The 17,412-nt window shown below is 28.1% G+C and overlaps 1 protein-coding gene across 3 annotated transcripts in view; it reads right to left on the bottom strand.

The window, feature by feature from the left end:
* Positions 1 to 17,412, bottom strand: part of LOC113797568 (uncharacterized) — a 51,909-nt gene that overhangs the window by 31,587 nt on the left and 2,910 nt on the right. Inside the window, exon 1 of one of the 3 annotated variants that reach the window (XM_075823732.1) lies at positions 12,381 to 16,032. The exons of the other annotated variants lie outside the window; for them this stretch is intronic. Within the exon in view, the coding sequence (XP_075679847.1) occupies positions 12,381 to 13,755 (1,375 nt within the window). The 5' untranslated portion in view covers positions 13,756 to 16,032. Of the gene's footprint in view, positions 1 to 12,380; positions 16,033 to 17,412 lie in introns of those variants that run through there. 3 annotated transcript variants of the gene reach the window in all.

Genomic DNA, 17,412 nt, shown 5'->3' with positions numbered 1-17,412 from the left:
GATTAGTTTTTTTTTCTCTGGCCAATTCAAAGTACACATAGTTTTTTTTTCATGATTCATAATTATTTTTTTTCTCCACTTTTTCCAGAATCAAGTGTGTTTTTGTGTGTATGTGAAGCGAGGGGAAACACAACAGATTACAACCATGGTGAAAGTTTATGTAGAATGAGACAAACAACAACAACAACAATAATAATGTATGTGTAATTGGAAAACTTCCTTGAAAAAGTTCTTCAAAAAAAACAAGCAAGCAACGAAATTAATGCATAAAGATTCTTTTGACCAGTCGAGAAACGAAAAATAAAAAAGTTTTGAAAATCGTTACACAAGAGAAATTGATTGAATGAATGGAACAAAAAGTTATTAATATTCAAATAATGTGTGTGATTCTCTCTTTGGTGAAAGATGTATTGAATAACGAAAAAAAAACCTTTCTTGAGGAAGAACCCCCCAGAACAGAATTTAGAATAACAGAATTCAGAACAACAGCAGAAACAAAAAAAAGACAAACATTTAAAGGCAAAGAAACGATAGAAAAATTAACATATTATATTCAAAACAAAATTGAATGAAGAAAAAGAAAAGGAAAAATTGAAAATTGATGATAGTTTTAAAATGGTAATTTCGATAAACGTATAAAGGAAGAAGGAAGAAAAGAAAAATTGAAAAATTTGGAAATTTGAAAATTTGAAATTCTAAAATTCTTCGCTGCTTTTTTTTTGCCTTTTCGTTTACCTTGACATTTTACCTGATCAAAAATCTAAATCACATTAATCTTGTTACCTACACACACACACGGGTTTTTGCATTCAATTCATGCCCAAAAAAATGGGAAATTTTCCATTTTTCATTGATGTTATTATTTTCTGGTCTTGTTTCGCTGAAAAGGTTGATTGGAAACATTATTCCATAATGGAATCATCAATGATAAAAGCAGGGCAAACAAAGCAAAAAATTTAATGAAAACATAGCAGCAGCAGCAAATCAAATCAAATCAAAATGTTTTTTTGAATGCAATTTCGTTCATTCATTCTATTTTTAGGGCCATCATTATTGTCATTTGTTTCGTTTTTTTGTTTCATTTGTTTCGCTTTACTTTTCAATTTTTTCTTCTCTTTTTTATCATTGTTCAATTACATTGAAATTGAATTCTCTTTACAACTGATTCCTGGCCAGAAAAACACATCAACTAAACAAAGAGAGCAAAATGATGATGATGATGAAAAAAAGATTGAAGAATCAAATCGATCAAAACCTACCACTACTACTACATTATTATTGATCAGAAAAGAAAAAACATATTGTCAAAATAACCAAAGATTCTTTTTTTTTTTTGCATTGAAAGCAAGAAGCGAGAGAATCTTTAAGGCATCAATCAGGTTTATCTTTTTCTTTCTTTCTTTCTTTCTTCTTGTAGTTTTTGTCGTGTTGCAACGAATTTATTTCTGTCTTGATTCTTTCGATTTAAGATTAATTAAATGTAATCGTTTTTTTTTGAACTTATAACCGAAATGAAATGGAAAAAGAAATGGAATCAAATCAAACATTCAATTCACATCCAGAATCCAGAATCCAGAATCCAAATCATCATCATTCTTAATAGATTTTTCTTTTTTTCTAGTAAATAAAAAAAATATAAAAAAACTTTTTTCTTTGGATTCCACATAGATTCTAATAATAATAATAATAATCTATTTTATCTTGATTCCATGTCATCATCATTATTTTTATCTTCGTTATTATCATTTTTAGTAGTTTGGAAACCATATGCGTTCAATCAATATATGTTTGAAGCAAAAACCAATACCGTTTGTTGTTGCTTCGTAAACGTAAATAACCCCAGAATAAAACTATCTCTCTCTCTCTCTCTATATAAATTCTGTATATAGAAATAGTGAGATTTTGTTGTTGTTGTTGATTTCTCTTTTTCTCTGTTTGTGTGTAGTTATTTTTGGTGAAAATGATGATGAAAACGTATGTGAGTTATTCGTTTTTTTTCGCTAGAATTTTTTTCGTTTGTGAGTGATGTTGAAATAAAATAGGAATGGAACAAAAAAATAAAGTTTATTTGCCATGTTGCTTGTTTGTTTGCTTGCTTGCTACACACACACACACATACGAAAAACCAGAAAGAAAACAAAAATATTGAGAATTTTCGTACGAAAAAAAAGAAGAAGAAGAAGAATTTGTTTCAATTTGAAACGAAGAGAGAATTACTGATTTGAATATTTTGAGGAATATTCAAAATAGAATTCAAAGCTTTTCATTCGAAGAAAAATGAGAGAATTTTGAATGAAAAATTTATTGAATTCTACGTTCTGAATATGGTTCTGACTTTGAAACAAAAAAAAACGTTCCCAAAAACAAAATATTTCCAAAAAGCTTAACTTTTTTTTCACAAAGAGATAAGAGAAACAAATAATAAGATGATATTTGATTAAAAATTAATTATCAACAACAACAACAACAACAAAAACTTTATTTTTCCCTTGTTGTTTTTCTTCGGGAAACATAGAATGATAGTGAAGAAAAAGTAATTGCTGTGTGTGTGTGTGTGTGTGTGTGTATCTGACATTCGACAAAATCGATATCGTCGATCATCGATCAAATTCGAAACAAAGAGCAAGAGAGAGAAACCACCGATTGATAAAATGTTTTTTGATTATACCGAAAAAGAAAAGGAAAAGATTTTTAAAACTTTCAATTTTTCATTTCACACACACAAACACACATTCAGTCATTGTCCAAAGATTCTTTTCTTTTGGAAACACAGAGAGAAGAATAATAGAATGATAGGTGGATAGATTGATTTGTTGTTGTTGTTATTAAGTAAAACAAAACAAAACAAAAAAAATCAGTCAATTTTGTCACATTAATCGGCAACAACAACAACAACAATTGGAAAAAAGGTTTCCCTTATTTTTTTTTCGATGTGACAAGAATGATGGCCGCCTTTTTTTGTTTTGTTTTTGTCAGTGTTGTTCAGCAACAACAACAACAACGATAACAATTTTATTTTGGAATTTGGATTCTGGTCTTGTCACACACACACACAGAGAGACAATCAGATCAGATTGACAGTGACAGTTCTCTTCACTTTAATTTTACTTTTTCTATTTTTTTTTCATAATCGTATCTAACCAAACAGAACGTCCAAAACAAAAACAAAAAAAAACTTTTTTTCCGATTTTGCAACGAAAAAAAAACATCATTGAACATCATCGTTACATCGCAGAATTTCCGTATAAGATTCATTTGCCAGCTGAATGTTTTTTGATTCGATTCGAATCGATCGATCGATCAAATAATCGATCAGAAATTATTATTATTATTTTTTGCAAAGTTTGCAATTTGAAAAATCATAATTATTTTCAATCATCATCATAAATTATTTCATTTTTTGAGGATTAAATTCTCAAATTTCTAAATATGTTTGAGAATATTTACCGGCAACAAAGTGATGGGGAAATTTTTTTCGGAAAGAAAAAATTTAAAAATTGACAGTAGAGGAGAAAGTATTGATACAAAATTCTTCAAAATTATAATTCATTTTGACAGTTGAAATTTTTTTTTTTTGAAAAACATTTCATTTTTGATTTTTTGATTCTGAATTTACAAACACCCAAGCATTCCATCCATATGAATGTAAACAAAATCTTGTTGTTGTTGTTGTTGTTTGTTTGTTACATTCTGAATGATGCCAATAATTTTTCTCTCATTCTTTCAAATGTATTTTTCATTTGAAATTTCAAAAATTTTCATTCATTTTCCCAGTTGTTATTGTTGTTGTTTCAGGCGTTTGAATGTCAGAAAGTGTTAGAATATGATGATGGTGGTGGTGGTGGTGTTAATAGTTAATGGCTGGCTGGCTGGATGAGAATCGATTTCGTATTCGTTTGGCGTTTTCTCTGCTTTACTTTAGTTTAGTTTAGCTACCAAGATTTGTCTGTTTTCTGTTTTGGTCATTTATAAATTCTTTATGTAAATAAAAAAAATAAATCTACCAGCAAAAGAAAAGAAAAACAATGTGATTGTCTTTTCTATTAAACAACAAAATGGAAATAAATCTTTCAATTTCTTCGCAGAAGAAGTTAAATAAAAAATTCAAATTCTCTGTTCAACATCAATCTTCACCTTTTGTTGTTGTTGTTGTGGGTTGTACAATTCTTCACCCAGAAAGAAAAAGAAGAAAAACAAACCCAGAAAGAAAGAAAAATAACAATTTTGACATCCAATTGTTTTTTTGGTTATGGCAATTGTTTTGTTTTTTGTTTTTTTCCTATACAAATGTTATTCTGTTTGTCTTTCTCACAGTATGTGTAGGAGAGACATCACAAACAAAAGCGAAAACTGGGAAAAATGGCAAACAAGAATTTCACAGTTGTGTGTGTGTGTGTGTTTAGTTATTCTCGAAGAATCGTATTTTTTTCTGTTGTTTTTCGGTTTGATCAACTGAAATGATGATCATCATCATTTGGTGATGCTCATCAATCTTATGGCGTTTGTTTTTTTTTGCTTTTGGGTTATGTACATTGTATGTTTGTTTATTTCATAAACAAAAAATTCTTCTTTAAATCATTCATTCATTCCGAATACAGAAAATTCCAGAATGCTTAAGAAAACCAACAACAACAACAACAAAAACGGAGTGCGAAATGAAAAACGACAAAAATCGATGACGATGATCGACCAGAACTGAAGAGAAAAAAAAACCAATCAATCAACTATGAATCGAAAATTGAAAATAGACGAAATTTTAGACCATTTCATTTTTTTTCATATCGTTAAAAAAAATTGATGGAATTTTGGACATTTTTTTATCTTCTTCATCATCATCATTATAATTCAGTTAACTTGACATTTATCATAACCCATCATAGTTTGTTGTTGTTGTTGTTGTTCACATTGTTGTTGTTGTTGTCTGATCAACTTTGTTATCAACAACAACAACAACAACAACATCATTATATAATGATGATGATCAAAATGGTTTGGTGGTTTGTTACAGCAACAACAATAATATAATCGGATAGAAGAGAAAATAATCGATTATATCGATTTATAGAATTTGACAAGGAAGAAAAATGATGATGATGATGATGATGATAATGATTAAACGAATAAAAAAAACAATCGATTGTTTTGTTTTTTTGGTCGAATTGATAGAGATTTTCTCTAATTCTTTTTGTCTTTCCTTTTCTTTTACTATTATTCTCTACGAACAAAATAAATTTTTAATGGAATCCAAAAAAAAATTTCTACAGTGGTTTTCTCTTTTATCTTTCGACAATGATAGGATTTTTATTCATTGTGTGAAAGCAGACAAAAAATTGTATCAAATTTCGATTTGAAAAAAAAAGAAAACTTGGATTTCCCCTCCAAAAAAAAATACACTGTCCCAACTATACATCTTTATTGATTGATTGATTGATTGATTAATCGGTTATTGGCGTTTTTTGTTTTGTTTTTTTCTGTCTGCCTGAAAACAAAAACATTAAGTCAATATTTTTTACCAAACAAAATAATGATTCTGTTGGTCCAGGTTGACTATGTTGAAATTTTTTCTTTCTTTCTTCACACTGTCGGTTGGTTGGTTGGTTGGGTTATTTTTCATAACATCTGTCCATCGCACGACATGCAAATATTTGTTATTTGCATAAACAACAACACCGAAAAACCGAGAAACAACCAGAAGAAAAAAAAACATAATCATTTTAAATTGATTATTTTCATGTTGGACAAAAAAAAAAATGTTATCATCGGTCTGTTGTTGTTGTTTTTCAACCCGGATTTTTTTTTCAATATCCAATCAAAGTATATATGAGGGGGAAAAAAATACCAGAAAAACCAGAAAAATTCCGGTTTCATATTTCATAAACTATCCATTTGATCTGAACCTAAATATGGACTTTTTGTGTTTGTGTAACAAAAAAAAACATAAAGACAATATGTTCAATGTATGCGATACTATCATTTTTCATCATTGAGATAATCAACGTTTTTTTTGTTGATGATGATGATAATGAATATTGTTTTTTTTTTGTTTAAACATCAACAGCCAAAAGCAGCAGCAGCATCAGCCAAGCAGAATTGCAAAAAAATATTGTTTTTTTCCCAAGAATTTTTCATTATTCGTTTGTTCATGTAAAAATTTCTAGTTCGTATTGAAAATTTCGGTTGAAAATACACAAACACACACATACACAATGTATTGAATGTAAATGTTTACACAAGATTTTTTTTTTTACTGACCACTGAAATTTTTCAAATAAACTAAAATGATGATGATGATGATTGAACTTGGTCAACCCGGGGTTAGAATCGTATAAACAAATAATGAAAAATTTAATTTTAAAGCAAAAAAAAAAAAATTCTTTCAATTCTCGATTCCAAAAAAAAAATCTAAATAATTTAAAAATGACAAAAATTTCATTTCATTTTGAATTCAACAAAAATGAAAAGAAAAGAAGAAGAAAATAATGTTGACAAGAAAAAGGTGTTGACAAATAACCAACTAACCAACTACCACCACCATGGGCCATTAATAATAATCTAATCCACCTTATAAATTTGCTTTCATTCTCACTTTCTCTCTCTCTATATCACACATATGAAATGTGATAAAATTACGTTGAAAAATATTATTATTATTATCCATTTCATTCACGAAATATATATGTTACATTATCATCATCATTATTTGTATGACGACCTATGAAATTATTGATAAGAGACAAAACAACAACCAAACAACCAAAATAATAATAATATTTGGCAATCATCATAATGAACACAAACAAAAAAAAACCTATGAAAATAAATTATCCTAACCCTGAACGTTTGTTTCGCTTGTTTCGTTTTTTTTTATCAAATCGAAACAAGAATATAGACAAACGAAAAATACTGTTTCAATTTATTCAATGAATATGTGGTTATATAACAACGAACAACGACAGCAATAATCTAATCGTATCATTTCATTTCATTTTTTTCGGGTTCATTTATTCTCATAATGAAATTCAAAGCTTCTTTTTTTTCAAGAATCATCATCATCATTGAGTTTTATCGTTTTCTTGTTATGACAATTTTTTTTTGTCAATCCAAACCAGTAAAAAAATGGATACTCAGTCAAACACACATAGACAACCAAAAGAAAGAATCCATAAAAATGAAATCACCAACCAGCCAACCGATTCAAATGATTCAAACTAAGGCAACCCAACAAAAAAAAATTATTCATTATTGCAGAATTATAATCATTATCACAATGACCACCACGACGACGACGACAATCATTTAGAAACCACATGGAAATTATTATTAATTCTATCATTTTTTTTGTGTTTGTCCTTGTGGCTATTATATAATCATTATACGATTGTAATAATCATATAATAATAAATGTGTTTATCATAATCATTATCTTCATACATTTTTTTGTTTGTATTTTACTTTGATAGAAAGGAAAATAGTGTTGATAATTTTTCTTCGTTTCACCATATACGCCTACAGTGTTTGTTTGTTTATTTGTTTTGTTTTGTTTATTTGTTGTTGATTCTTGATTTGTATTTGGTCATCATCATCATTATCATCATAATCAAATGTCTTTCACATAGAGGAAATAAAACAAAAACACAGAATAGAATCACAAACGAAATACAATCATTATGATCATGAAATATGAAATATCATGAAATTCTATTTGATTTTTTTTCATGTCTATCAGTGTTGTTGTTGTTGTTGTTAAATATTAGATTATGATTATCATCATGATAACAAAACAAAACAAAACAAAAATCCTTGAATTTTTCTATAGAATGTAATAGAATATCAATGGGATATATAATTGTTGTTGTTGTTTGTTGTTGGTTTGCATGGATCAACGATCATAAGAATATTGTAGAATATTATGGTAAAATCGAGTATGAGTGTGTTCAGTGTTTGTGTTCAATGTGACATAACAAAATGTTGAAAAAAATGATGATGATAATGATTTTTTCATTATGAACCACAAACAAGGAAATGATAATAATAATTCTATGCATATTAAAATAATCATAAATATTATATTCTGTGTATGTGTGTGTGTGTTTCGCGATTCTCTATTCGATTCTATAATCGATTCTGTATTCATATTTTCCATTATTTTCCTTGTATTTTTTTCCTGGAAAAAAAATCCAAATAGCACAAAAAATGGGTGAAAAACAAGAAAGCTAAAAGTAAATGAATAAATGAATAGTTTGTTTTTCGGGTAAATATATGAATTGATTCATTCATTCTGTTTTGAAAAATCTCATTTTGTTGTTGTTGTTGTTATTGAAATAATTAATTTTTTTTTCTTCATAAAATTAATTGAAAAAAAGTTTGCGTTTTCTTCTTTTCACACACACACACATATCAAATTGAATAGCAAATCCTTTTTCAAATATCTATCATCATCAATGTCATTCTTGGTATTTTATTATCATCATCAGCGACAATGATAATAAAATATTGATTTTTTGGATTTTTTTTTCGTTGTTTTTGAACATAATTTTTGATTAGTTGTTCTGAAAGAAAACAATGATAATAATGATGATGATGGTACAGCATGTGGAATCCAGAAAAAATTAATGACACACACACACACATTTAGCAAGCAAGCTTAGTGTTTTTTATTGGAAAATCAGCAGAAAAGCACGACAACAGACAACAAAACAGAATTGACACATCCAACAAAAAAAAAAAACTCAAATCCGTTGAGGTTTATTATTATTTTCTTCATATAGAAACCGAATTTCTGTAAAAGAAAATCAATTGATCTATTTTATAAAATGAAATTTAAGATTAAATTTGGGATCTAAATCAAATTAAAAGTAAAAGTAAAATTAGACAATGGTGATAATGGAAAATTGCTTTTTCGTTTTTCGTTTTGGTTTTGGTCGAACGACATTATTATCATTTGTTTCATTATCTCATTGCGTGTGTAAATCATGCTGGGAATTTTTTTTTTTTAAATAAAGAAACTGACAGCCTGACCTTATTATAAATAATAACCCAAAACATTATTATAAACATCCCCGGATGATTATAATAATGTTTTGGGTTATTATTTATAATAAGGTCAGGCTGTCAGTTTCTTTATTTAAAAAAAAAAAAAAAAAAAAAAAAAAAAAAAAGAAACTGACAGCCTGACCTTATTATAAATAATAACCCAAAACATTATTATAAACATCCCCGGATGATGATGATGATGGGGGAAATGAAAATAAAAAAAAAAGAAATAAATCTTTGAAAATGAAAATTTGAATCGAAAGAATTTTGTTCCTGTTTTCTTTTCTTTTTGGAAATTACATTTGGCCGTTTGTCAGGTAGAATGAGTGAATAAATTTAAAAAAATTGATTTGAAATATTCAAATTTCTAACCAACCAAAGGAAAAAAAAGAAAAATCGTTTATCACATGATGATTAAAAAATGTCAGGAAAAGAAATTATTCAAGTGAAAAAAAAGAAAAAAAAATGTAATCCGAAAAAACGAAAAAGAAAATGAAAAGAAAATGACATTTTATTAAATTGAATTAATGATTCCTTCACAATCCATCACCAGCACATCCATCATCAACCTGTGAAGAATGAGAAAGAAAAAAAGAATATTGAATTTTCCCAAAGAAAAACTAATTGATAATGATTAATCAACAGATGTTGTTATGGTGCAAGAGAGAGAGAGAGAGAGAGAGAGAGAGAATATTCTTGAACAGAAAAAAAAGTTATGCATATCACACACACACACACACACACACATCAATATCATTATTATTATTATTTCCGTATAATAATAATTAGGTCAAATTCATTGACGTAATAGATTTTTTTTTGTTGTTGTTGTTGTCGATGATGTATTTTTCCCTATATATATCATGTTAGAAAAATTGTTAGTTTTTTTTCTCGTTTCTTTACCTATCGAAGTATACGCGACAAACATACATACAGACATTTACCATTTAGCCTTGGTTGTTGTTGTTGTTGTTGTCATATTGACATCATCATCAACAACAACAACAACAACAACAACAACAACAACAACAACAACAACAACAACAACATAGAGGTATGTATGTTTATGGTGTTTCCGTATGTATGTATGTTTCATTTTTGCATATTGTTAATTAATTAGTATCCAAAAATTAATGATAAAGTCAACTTTTTTTTTGTGTTTAAATAATTATCATAATCATCATCATAATAATCATATATCATTTTTCTTTTTGGTAAAAAAAAACGAAATTACAACACATTTACATCATCACCATACCCCAAAAAAAAAAAAACGATAACAGATAATTTCATTTACAAACAAAATACAGAAAATAGAACCAGAATAGAAACAAAACCAGAACCCAATACGATGATGATGTTTATTTATTGAATGAATGGTTCATTTTCCTTCGTTTTCCTTCTTCTTCGTTGTTGTTGTTGTTGTTGTTTGTCTTCATTTTTCCAAAATTTCTGGGTTCTTTCAACCTAATTCAATTCATTAATTCTTTTTCAACATTGCTGCTGATGCATTAATAAATACATTTTTATCATCATCAATCGATTGATTCTGTCATTCATTATTATTATAGAAAAAAAAATCATCGGTAATGGTTATTAGATGAATTAATTTTCTTTTCCTTTCCTTTCATTCATTCATTCATCAATGACAAGAAAAAAAATTATCATTATTTTTCCCTAAAGAACTAACCAGGAACAAAAAATTCTGGTTAAATAGACCAAAAAAAAAAATTGATAATTTATCAATGACGTATAGGACAAACACACAGAAAACATAGAGCGAATCAGCAAACCAAACCAGAATGGGAATATGATGATGAAAACATTTAGAGAATTTATTTTCTTTTTCTTTTCTATGTTTATATAGCCGATTATTTTTTCCAATATAATCATCATCATTTGATATCCTAAATGATTAACAATCACTTTTTTTTACATTGAGAAACAAAAACAACAAAAACAAAACAAACAACATGATAATCATATATGAATTTGCTTTGCCTTCTTCTTTTATAAACCTATAGGTTTTTTTTTGTTTTGTTTTACCATCATAATCAAGTATATAATGTCAACATCTTAAGATTTAATATATAAATGTCTGGTATGTTATAAATTGGAATTATTATTTTTGTTGTTGTTGGTTGGTTGGTTGGTTAGTATGCGGAAAACCATAGCATAGAGCCATGTGTACAGTGAAAATAGTTTAGTGAAAGTAAAGTAGAAAAAGTTGATGATTATGATGTGATGTAGGATTAGGATCAATTTTCCAACATTAACAACAACAACAACAACAACAAAATAATAAGAATATTTAAGGAAATTCAAATACACACAGAGAGAGAGAGAGAGAGAGAGAGAGAGAGAGAGAGAGAGAGAGAGAGAGAGAGGAAAATTTTGGAAACAACAAAAACCCAAATGAATGAATGAGAAAAACAACGATAATAATCAAGTATTCAAGTAGCCCGAATGGATATGAGAAAAAGGCAAAAAAAAACCAAAAACCAGAAAAGAAAAGATATCCGAGTTGTTTGAAAGTGAAGGACCTATGGATTTATTTATTTTTTTTACAATAAAAAGAAGTCTTTTGTTTCCTATGGAATCTTCTTATTTTGAAGTTTTTTTTAAATCGTTTTTTGGCTTTATTTTTTGGTTGCTGTTGTTGAATATTAATCAAACGATAACGACAACAAAATGAAGAAAATATGCAAAAAAAACTTTTTAAAGGTTTTCCATGTAAATATGAATATCATCATCTTCATCATTCAGTAGACTATCATCAAGACACACTTTACTTATGCTTATGAAATCTTATCTTGGTTATTCTTCACCAAAAAAAAAAAAAATCTTTAACACCATTCAAACCATAAACAAACCATATGGAATCTTTTTCTTCGTGAAAATTTTGTTGATCATCAAATTATCTGAATAATGATGATGATGATGGTGGTGGTCTATGAGAAAAATAAATATTTCAAGGAAAATAAATAAATCCTTATAAATATATAGGATATACCGATGAAAGAAAGAAAGAAAAAAGTATTGACATCTTTAAATTAAGTGGTTTTTTCCCTCTCTTTCGTTTCGTTTCGTTTAGTTTATTCATTTATTTTACTTTGGATCATTCAATTGTGGACTACTACAACATACACACAACGATAACCAAAAGAAAGAAAAAACACACTCAAAGAATCTTTATAACAAAGTATACCAATAAAAGAATATATTCTTTGAAAGTACATCACCACACTACCACAACAACACCAGAATCACATATATATCAACACACACACACACAAGGAATTTATGTACCCAAAAACAACCCGAAAACGAAAGAATAAAAATTTTACTTGATTCTTTATGATGATGATGATGTTTAGCTGATGACGATGACGATGATGTTTTTGTCGTAGCTGTTAATGTCATTTCCTGTTCATTTGATAAAGGAAATTTTGATAATAGTGGTACTGAACATGGTCTATCTTCATCATTATCATTATTATTATTATTATTATCATTATTAACGGATGTTGTCATTTTTTTCATAATATTCGTTTTTTCATTAATATTAAACATTGTATCTTTTGATTGTTGTTGTTGTTGTTGTTGTTCTAGTTGTTGTTGTTGTTGTTGTTGTTTTGGCTCTTGATATTGATTAACACGTGTTGTGGCTAATGTTGATGCGGATGATGTTGATGCGGATGCGGATGATGATGGACGTGGTGGTAATTGTGGTTTTTGTTGTTGTTGTTGTTGTTGTTGATTAATATTTATTTGATCCATTTGTATTATTGGCTTAATTTGTTTATCAGAAATATTTGTTTGAAATGATGATGCGGCTGATGATGGACGCATAACATTTTTTTGTTGTAAATAATGATCAGGTAATGATGATTGTGTTATAATTTTTGTTGTATTATATGAAGATTTACTAACAATATTTGTTACCGATGTTGCTGTTGCTGCTGTTGTTGTTGATGATGATAATGATGGCGGTGGTGGTGGTGGTGATGGTGATGATGATGATGAAAAACGTCGCCTTCGTGGATGATGATGATAATAATTAATACATTTAAGTAATGTATTGTTTATTATATCAATTGGATTTGTTGTTGTTGTTGTTGTTGTTGTTGTTGTTGTTGATGATGTTGATGTTGATATTGGTTGTGTTGATGATGGTGGTGTTATTGTTGTAATCGATTGTGTTCGTATTGGCAATGTTGTTGATGAGGATAATGATGATAATGATCGTTGTTGTTGTTGTTGGCGATTAATATTGTTGTTGGCCCCTTGTATTGATGATGATAATGGTACAGATGCTGACGATGGCGATGAGGATGATGATGATGATGATCGTCCTCGTAAACGAAATAATCTTTTTATATCGTCTGTCATTGATATTTTTGCCGTCAATAAAAATATCAATTTAAATAATGCTGATAATGAATTCAATACTAATCGATAATAATACAAATTATAAATGAGATTTCTGTAATCAACATTTATCGTTATATAATAATAATGAAAATATTCATCATAACTTTTCGTTCCATCAATATGATAATGATGATTTAATGACCAATAGAAATATTTTCGATTGAATTTTGTTGGTTGTTGTTGTTTTCGTTGATGATAATAAATCATCGATAATAACAATAGTAATAATAACGATGGCCATATAATAAAATTAAACAATAATATCGTTGATAATGAGAATAAATTCATTTCATTATTTTCATTTTCATTGTTTTGTTTTTTCTTCTTTATTATTAACGTTTCAATGTTATCACCGTCATCATTCTTGTTTTTTCCTTTTGAATTTTTTTTTTTTCGTTAAGTTTTCATTTGAAAGTTTTTTTTCCCTTTCTTGTTTCAATGGACATACGTCATAATGACGACGACGACGACGACGAATGGAATAAAAAGAATGAAACAGAAAATTCCAAAGAAAATGAATAACAAATGTGTGTGGAATGTAATGAAAAAAAGGAGAAAATCAACAACAACGAAGAAAAACTTTAATCAAAAAAAATGTAAAAGGATTCCACACTGCTGTACGCTGTTCTCCAATCAATAAGAATTATTATTGCCAATAAAAAGAAAAAATTTATTGAATATTGATCGGATAAAACAAGGAAGAGAATTATCACTTTGACAATCACACACTAGCACACACCAAATGCACCAAACACCAAACACCAAATACACCAAACACTCAAACACAACAGCACAACAACATTACTTCGGCTGCAATCATTAATCAAAAAAATCATTGAATTGATGGATTATTTTTGAAACAAAAAAAAAAAAAAAAAATTGTTGATTGGTTTATTGGTTGGTTGGTTGATTGGTTGATGAAAAACAATCGATTCGATGATGGTGATGATGTGATTGGAACAGAATATTTTCAATTGAGCTTTTTTTTTGGTTGTTGAGGATGCCAAAATCAATCAATAATGTTTTTTTTGTTTCCAATGAATAATCTATCTTCGTGCCATGTTTCATGATTTTTTTTTCGCTTTTCTCGATGTTAATTAATATTGATAATGTTTTTTTTGCATTGGATTTTTCTGTTTGGATTGATTCAATCACCCACTTTATTGTTTAAAGTTGATACGTTGATTAATTAAACAATTTGCAAGTGATCAAAGGATTTGCTGGATTTTGAAAATGAAATTTATCACTGAACTTTTCAATGTAAAAAACAACAGCAACAACCGAAAAACAAAACGATGTGGACAATATGAGAAATGATAATAATAATGTTGTCGTTTAAAGTATATGACGGATACACGGAAAAACAAACTAAAAAAAAAATTCTTGTTTTTTGTTTTGTTTTGTTTTGTTTCTTTATTTGTTTGTTTGTTGTATAGTCATTACTTTAAACACGGATATGGTTTGCGACAAATGATGATGATGATGATGATGACAACAACATCATCAACAACAACAACAGACAAAATGCATTATATAACATGAATGGGTACAATATATTTTTCTCATTCATTTCATTTCAGTTCATTTCCACACTGAAAACACACACACAGAAATTATAAGACAACCAAAAAAAAAACATCAAAAACAGAGAAAAAAAACAAGTGGAATAATAAATTCTTTTCATTAGATATTTATTCTCTCGTTGTCATTATCACTAGCATCATCACTAGCAAACAAAATTGGTCAAACAATTCAAAAATTGTTTGGTTTTTATTTTGGTTTGTCCGTTCTGTAAGTGTGTGTGTAAATGCGGGGGTGGATGGATTCTACATTTCCATTTCTCATCATCATACACATGAAACAAATGGAACAAAAAAAAATTTTTTTTAATGGAATCCTTCAGCATTACATCACATAACCAGACGAACAAACAAATAAAAGAATTTGAAGAAAATAAAGTACCATTCACATTTTTGGTAATAAAAAAAAAGAAGAAAAGAAAAGAATTGTCGAAAGTTGAAGAATACAAATTAAACTTATTATTGTTATTGTTGTTCTTGTTTTGTTTATGGTGAAATGTGTTTGATGTGAAAAAAACACAAAACGAATGCGAATGCGAATAACAAGAAACAAAAGCGAATGGAATAAAAAAAAGAGATATACACCGAGTGAATACGGAAACTTTTTTTTGCAAACAATCACCATACGTTGTGGTAAAGAAAAACTGATAGAATAATAAGAGCAAAACTGAATCAACATCAAAACAAAACAAAACAATGTGCAGAAGAGGAGAAAAAGAAAAACATTGAAAAGTAATGTCAAGTTGAACCCGGATCGAAACGAAACACACACACACACACACACAAAAGAATCGAAAGAATTGAGGAATTGAAAGAATTGAATGAATTGAAGGAATACTTTTAGCTTGGATTCTTCTTCTTTGTATTTTCGATCAATTATTATTCAGTTTTCAATTATTGAATTATAATAACAACGAATAACAACAGCGAACAATAAAAACTAACAATAAAAAATAACAATAATATTGAATGTTGTAACAGAATATTTATATAAATTTTTTTACAGAATTACAACACAATGTTCAGTTTACAATAATGATGATAATAATAATTTTGATTATAATTATAATAACAAATTCTTCTTCTTTTGTTGTTCAAATGTTAGATTAGGTTACAAGTTGGTTTTTTTCGGTTGTTTGTTTTCTTCTTCTTCATTTTGGTTATTATTTCTATCCAAAACATATGTGCTGGAATTTTGAATTTTTGTCGGAAAAAAACTGTTATTGTTGTTTTCTGGTTTTAGGTTTTTTCCTTGTCGATTTTTGTTTTGTCTTCTTACATTTCCTGCAATTTTCATCTGATGACGACTGCTGTTGTTGTTGATTCTGAAATTAGTTTGAACAAAATAATAAACAAAATAACTTCAATAAAGTTGTGGACGGAAATTCTTCGATAGATACAGATCGATATTTTGATGATAACAACAACCGCAACAGCAACAAATTATCAAATGACAAAAAAAAATGATAGGAAATCACTGAATATTTGGTCATCAGTTTTGGTGTAGGATTTTTGTTTTCCGTTGATCAAACACAACTACACCGATCTAGATTGATAATCATCATCGTTATCGATTAGTTGCTTAGTAACTTGATGATGATGATGATGATGAAGCTCCATAAGTTTTTTTTTTTTGATTCTTTTGATTTGAATTGAGAAAAATGAAAAAAGAATCAATGATGAAATTGAAACAAAGAAAAGACGTGGAAAGACGTTTTGTTTTTGAAATTTTTTTTTGTTTTGTTTTCTTGCTGTACAGAGATATACGCGCGCATTAATATCAAAACACCGGTTGTATTTGTCTATGATATGTTGGTGTTCGTATGGTGTGTGTGTGTGTGTGACTGACCCTCGAACAAGAATCGAAGACAACATTCAAACACACTGAAAGGAACTGAAAGAATCAACCGACAAAACTAAATGAAAAAAAATATAGGAAAAAAACCTGAACCAAATGGATGGTTGGTAGACAAAAAAAAAGTAAGCAGAATAAAATTTTGAACTGAAAAACAAATCAAATATGAATGATGCAACTACGACACGTTCGCCTACAATACTTTTGAACAAGGATAAAAAAAGGAAGAAGAAAAAGAAATAAAAAGGCTTTCTGGTAAATATTCTATATCATCATCAACATTATTCAATGGTCCACGCCGACTCAATCAATATTGTTCCACATTAAAGAATTTGATCCAAAAGAAAAATGAGAAGAAAAAAAATCTTGTTTGAGCCCACGACGACGACGACGACGACGACGTTGTGTTCATTTATTATTATCATCATCATCATCATTGTCAATCGTTATTTGAACAATAAGGTTTATCAAATAATACAACAGTTCTTCGTCCTTTTCTCTCTTCAATAA

This window comes from Dermatophagoides pteronyssinus, unplaced genomic scaffold (genome assembly GCF_027571235.1).
Source record: "Dermatophagoides pteronyssinus isolate colony J.1.1.1.1 unplaced genomic scaffold, Derpt_VIB-CSIC_2022.12 sq0035, whole genome shotgun sequence".
Taxonomy (NCBI): domain Eukaryota; kingdom Metazoa; phylum Arthropoda; class Arachnida; order Sarcoptiformes; family Pyroglyphidae; genus Dermatophagoides; species Dermatophagoides pteronyssinus.
This window is presented reverse-complemented; position numbering and strand designations above follow the sequence as displayed.